Genomic DNA, 5,212 nt, shown 5'->3' on the forward strand with positions numbered 1-5,212 from the left:
ACTACAAATTTTTACCTGGGGTGCCCAAACTTTCAAGCCCCACTGTATATGTTGTAATTCGATTAATTTATTGTTGTTAATGATATTTTGGGACCTTGCATTCATGGAGCCCAGGAAGATTAGAAACTGCTATGTCAGAAGCTAATGGGGAACCAAAATAATAAGAAAATAAACAAAATAAATAAATAAACCAATTGTGCTCTTTGTACAAAAAACAAACAACTGAGGAAGGTAAGACTTTGCAAAACGTTAGTAATTCATGAAGTCTTAGGCAGGCAATTGGGGTCAAATTGATCTTTAAGTTAAAAAGTGTCCCCAAAACATACAAACATGTAAACATGTAATTAATTGTTCCAAAGCCCGAGTACTACAATTTGTACTTCAATCAATTTGAAATTAAACTCAAGGAATGTAAACCAGTTTCGTGAGGGTACCTCTACCAGAACAATGATTAAAAAAGTCATCATTTTGACTTATTTTTAATCACCTTTTCAGCGACTCAAAGAAGAAGAGAAAAGTACTACATTACTATTACTTGTTTCCCAAAACTGCAGTCTGATGAGTTGTGCAATCTGTGATTTTTTAAGACAAGCCTTTTAAAATTGCATCATGGTAAAATATTAACTTTACAAACAGCAGTGGGCATAATATCTCCACTCTTATCACCTTTATTACTACTTCTTGTGGTGCCAGAAAAACACTGTTCATTTATCCATGACACTACTATTCATTTTAGAGTGCACTTAGCACAGACTAGCCATAACAAATGACTTTAATAAATCCTACTAAACTAAAAGAATCTGTGAAAAGCAGATTTTTGCTATGGAAAAGACATAAACCTCCCCAAAATACAAAAGCCGTCACTGTAATCTATCATGTCAAAACAATATCTTTCATATACCATAAATGAGGATCTTCCTGGTTCCGTGTACAACCTTGAACATATTGTGTTGAAGATGTCTCTGATAAGGTTATTGCAAAGATTGGACGGGAAATGATGCTGGATAGTAATAAATCAGTCTGTTCCTCCCACTGTCCTTAAAAAGTTTGCAGGTATAAGGACTCCAGACTAATCAGAACATCACACACTAACAGAACTACAGAAGAACACTAGGAAACTGCGATACAACATGAACCTTATCCTTCTGCTGGTTGCTTTGGGACTGACAGGTAGATATTTTCCATGTTGTGTGTAAAAGAAAATAAATTAATATTAGTGTATTTATTTCTCTTTGGTCTTGTCTGTGTTTTACAGGAGCGTCTCCCCTAGGGGACTCCAAGGTGTGCCAGCCTCACTCCAGACCCTGGCAGGTCAAACTGCATGGCGGAGGAGTGTCCTGCAGTGGAGCTCTTATTGACAAATTATGGATAGTAACTTCCTTTGACTGTGCACCCACGTAGGTACTAGTGAATGTTAGTGCAAAATGAAAACGTACAACTGAAGTAGACTTAAAGTCATACTTTTTTGTGCCTTGCTCTTTATGACTATTCAAAGAGTCCAAACAAAACATTTAATGTAAAAAGTTGCACTTGTTTTCAAATTACATTTGGGCTTGGTAAGACCTGGCTGAGGTGCTTGACATATTCTGCTTAGTTTCAATTTTACCTGTAATAACATTCCTGCAGCCTTTTCAGCATGACCTTCAGTCTTTGGCTTTGCCTTGCGTCTGGCACAATTTTTCCTGAAGAAACAAAAAGCTAAATGTTTTGTACTTGTTGTTTTGCTCACAAAAGGGATTCATAAATAGGTCAGACATTTTTGTCAGTTAAACCATTATGTACTACGGCACATGCTGTTCTTATACTCTTATGTCTGGAGACATCATTGTAATCTGTCTTGACAACTTAATCAGAAATGACTTGGGCAGTCAGAGTTAGAAAGACTTGATGTTGTTAATGTCTTAATTAAACCACATTCATTAACCTGCTGCTCATGTCTGATTAAGGAGTACTGTTCCTCAGTCATGGGTCTGTTTCTGCCTGAGGCATGAAAGGTCTGCTTGCACTTAACACATTAGTCTCTCTTCCCCTGACCCTGCAGATCCTACAGCACCATTGCATCTCTTGGGGAACATGACGTTACCGTGGATGAGGGCACCGAGCAGCACATCTACGTTGCTGACGTCATCCGTCATAGTCCCTACCGCTCGCCCCTCCACAGCCTCACGATGGTCCGTCTGGCCGAACCCGCCCGCTTCACCCAGCACGCCCAGCCCATCCCTCTGCCCAGCCGCTGTCCACAGCCTGGAGAGACCTGCCATGTCAGCGGCTGGGGATCCACCATCCCAAATCAATGTAAGTGGATTTAAAAGAGCTACTGTTGCTCACACCTCATTAACTTGCTACCACATTAGACTTTCATAGAATTGCTGCAAAGCCAGTGTTCTCTAATCCAGTCCACAAGTATTCCCTGTTCTACAAGATTTGTTTTATCCGTGTTTCCTATAAATATCTAACTAAAGGTTTCCTGTAGAGCTTTTCTTTTAGTAGTTGTATTACATTTCAAAATTTAATGTGCATCTTTGAGCTCTGGAAAAACTTGTTGAATACATATGTAAAAATCAGAGATGGAAATTTAAACAGACTTTGTTTAAACAGACCTTGTGTGGACAGTTACAGACTCTTTCTTCAGTAGAAAATATTACCATGAAAATAGCAGATTATTGTAGATTATCAATTCATATCCATTGTATTGGGCACTGATTCTGAAAAGATTTAAATGGTGTGTGCAACAAATAAAATTCCATGAATACAAACTTACAAATCATGGACAACATTTTTTTATCCTGGATACCACTAAAAGTTATTTAGAAAATTGCAATTTTAGTTGTAATTTCGGTAAACTGATCCTTTAAATATAGAAGGACAAGTTTTATCTCTGTGAGGCACAAAGATTCACAACACAATAATGCCCCAAATAAACACTGAATATCCTGTCCACCCGTAATGATAGGTTGATCTACCGACAGTAACTTAATGTGTTTATTGTTACATCTTGTTGTCATATTGTGTGAATGATTAGAGAGGTTGCGTCCTGTATATGAGAATGTGTCGACGCCCACAAATATGCCACTACTGCAAATATTGTGAGACTTTAAATTCAAGCAGCAAAACTAACCACTCACTCTTCAACAGGCATCATTTATTGGAAATGTAGGCTTAATAAAGTCGCATAAATTCACACTGCACTACTTTACCTTGCCCCGTGAAGGAGGGAAATGTTGGATTCTGATCAAAACGTCAGTTTGCTAGTACTTGCTGAAAAGCTCATCAATATTCTGGTCATTGCAATGCTAACAAGGCGTGAACATTCAGTTCTAATAACTGCTAAAAATGGCTTTCTTTAATCAGAGGAGTTTCTAATTGCTTGTCAAAATGCCCAGTCAGTGATCAGGACTAACCAAATGAGGTAGACCTTGACAATAGAATTTACTTAAGGTTTAGACCTTAATGCTCAAGTGCAAGAAGTGGTAATGCATAAAAATGGGAAGTAATCCATAGACCTAAAAAGGGGAAGGGAGGAAGCCTTTTTCAACAAATGATGAACATGTTGATGAGTGATGGTACAGAATATAACACATTTAGATGAGATACCTGATTTGAAGTACCTGAACAAATCAGTGACATAACCTTTTATATAGTCTATGGTAATAATAACCCACCTTCTTGCTCTTGGAAACAGATGAGCCTTCTCAACGCTTGAAGTGTATAACTGTGCCTGTTGTGGATGACCAGACTTGCATGAACACGTTCCCTGAGTTCCTGTTCTGGAGCATGGGCATGGTCTGCGCTGGACAAGCAAACACAGATAACTGCATGGTGAGAATGGTCACAACCCAGAGAAGCGGTGGATCACACAGCTGTATCTCTCTGCCTCCCACTGTTTCACAGCATTTTCATTTTAACTCACTTACTCGCATACATTTCACATAAACAACCCCAACAGAGCCTGCTATTCTCTCCCCTCTCTCTCCAGCATGATGGTGGCAGTGTGATGGTGTGTGATGGCCAGCTGCAGGGTGTGCAGTGGTTCAGTCACGGCTGCAGTAACCCAGCTGACCCCAGCGTCTACACCAAGCTGTGCATGTACAATGACTGGATCCACGATGTGATGGATCGCTACACGCCCCCTCTGCCAACTGAAACCACTCCAGTGATGACATGAGGCATCCAGAGAAACATGTGTTCTGTGAATAAATGTAAATACGATTAAATACTGCATATATAAGATACCCCCTGACTACTTTACTGGGAAGGTCCAAAGGTTTAGGGGTTCTGTTTATGAAAGTATTCATAAACATTATGGAGTATGCTCAGCTACAAAAGAAAATCTGTATGCAAACTCAAAATTGTAGATATTAACAACAAAATAAAATGTCTTGTGTTCCTACACTTTGTCTAATGCATGAATGTGACTCCTCCCTTTTATCCTCATTTGCCGTAGTAAAATGTTTCAACAGCTGGCTAATAGCCACTGGTAATCATCTCCGATTCCCCCCCCCAGTAGATCATAATTTCACACATACTGTTGTGTATGTGACAGTGACGGTGAATTAGACATTACAGCAAATATTTGTATTAACCACTTAATCTTGACTGACTGGCTCCTTGATTAACAAACTAGCAGCTTATTTATTATTTTCATTTGTGAGATGCTTTGATGTTCTTCTAAAAACTACCAGCAAACTGACCTTCAATTTTCTCATGAGTAGATGAAACAATTTTGTTTCTTACACTTTCTTATTCAATCCATAATGAAATTAAATCAAATAGAATAAGCCTGATAAGAAGGTGTGCCTGGGAGTTCTGCATTGTGCAAATGTTCCCAAATGACAAAGGGTGAGCAGCATTGATGTGAAGCACCACTAGATGGAGGTAAAGCCTAAAGGTAAAGAAACACATGCTGCCAAAGTCCCAAAAAAAGAAAGATAGAGAGAAAGCTTTTGCTTTTGACAGTGTGGACAGGTGACATTAATCGTACATTCTTAGCAAGGTTTTGTGTGAAATCTAATCTGAGATGTGAGCTCTGCCACAACACCAATGTAATCAAAAAATATGTCATAGCAATAAACACATGGATCTAATGTAACTTTGCCGAGATGCAACTATTACAAAGGGACTGAAGAACACATGGGAGAGTTAGAGGCACAGACACTGCATATATGCACAAAAACCACACACACACACAAACACACACACACACACACACAAA

General features: G+C 38.9%; 1 protein-coding gene and 1 long non-coding RNA gene across 3 annotated transcripts in view; one reads left to right on the forward strand and one right to left on the reverse strand.

The window, feature by feature from the left end:
* LOC116691330 (uncharacterized) overlaps positions 1-3,912 on the reverse strand; it is an 11,879-nt gene extending 7,967 nt beyond the window's left edge. The window contains exons 1-2 of one of the 2 annotated variants that reach the window (XR_004332457.1): positions 3,663-3,747; positions 1,607-1,682 (exon numbers count right to left, since the gene is read on the reverse strand). This is a non-coding gene — a long non-coding RNA (uncharacterized LOC116691330). Of the gene's footprint in view, positions 1-1,606; positions 1,683-3,662 lie in introns of both variants that reach the window. The other variant, XR_004332458.1, reaches the window with a different exon arrangement.
* On the forward strand, positions 1,050-4,188 carry LOC116691294 (trypsinogen-like protein 3). The gene is made up of 5 exons (XM_032518821.1): positions 1,050-1,170; positions 1,256-1,397; positions 2,042-2,295; positions 3,683-3,819; positions 3,977-4,188. Exons 1-5 carry the CDS (start codon positions 1,131-1,133, stop codon positions 4,163-4,165), a joined length of 762 nt encoding a protein of 253 aa, XP_032374712.1. The 5' UTR covers positions 1,050-1,130; the 3' UTR covers positions 4,166-4,188.
* Positions 4,189-5,212: the final 1,024 nt, after the last annotated feature.

This window comes from Etheostoma spectabile, chromosome 6 (assembly GCF_008692095.1).
Source record: "Etheostoma spectabile isolate EspeVRDwgs_2016 chromosome 6, UIUC_Espe_1.0, whole genome shotgun sequence".
In the NCBI taxonomy this organism is placed as follows: domain Eukaryota; kingdom Metazoa; phylum Chordata; class Actinopteri; order Perciformes; family Percidae; genus Etheostoma; species Etheostoma spectabile.

What these genes read in the sequence shown, in the direction of transcription:
- LOC116691294 (XM_032518821.1), top strand. Translation starts at nt 1,131, where the DNA reads ATGAACCTTATCCTTCTGCTGGTTGCTTTGGGACTGACAG. An exon ending in GGTTGCTTTGGGACTGACAG is followed by an intron (nt 1,171 to 1,255) that starts GTAGATATTTTC and finishes TGTGTTTTACAG; the next exon opens with GAGCGTCTCCCCTAGGGGAC. An exon ending in CAAACACAGATAACTGCATG is followed by an intron (nt 3,820 to 3,976) that starts GTGAGAATGGTC and finishes CTCTCTCTCCAG; the next exon opens with CATGATGGTGGCAGTGTGAT.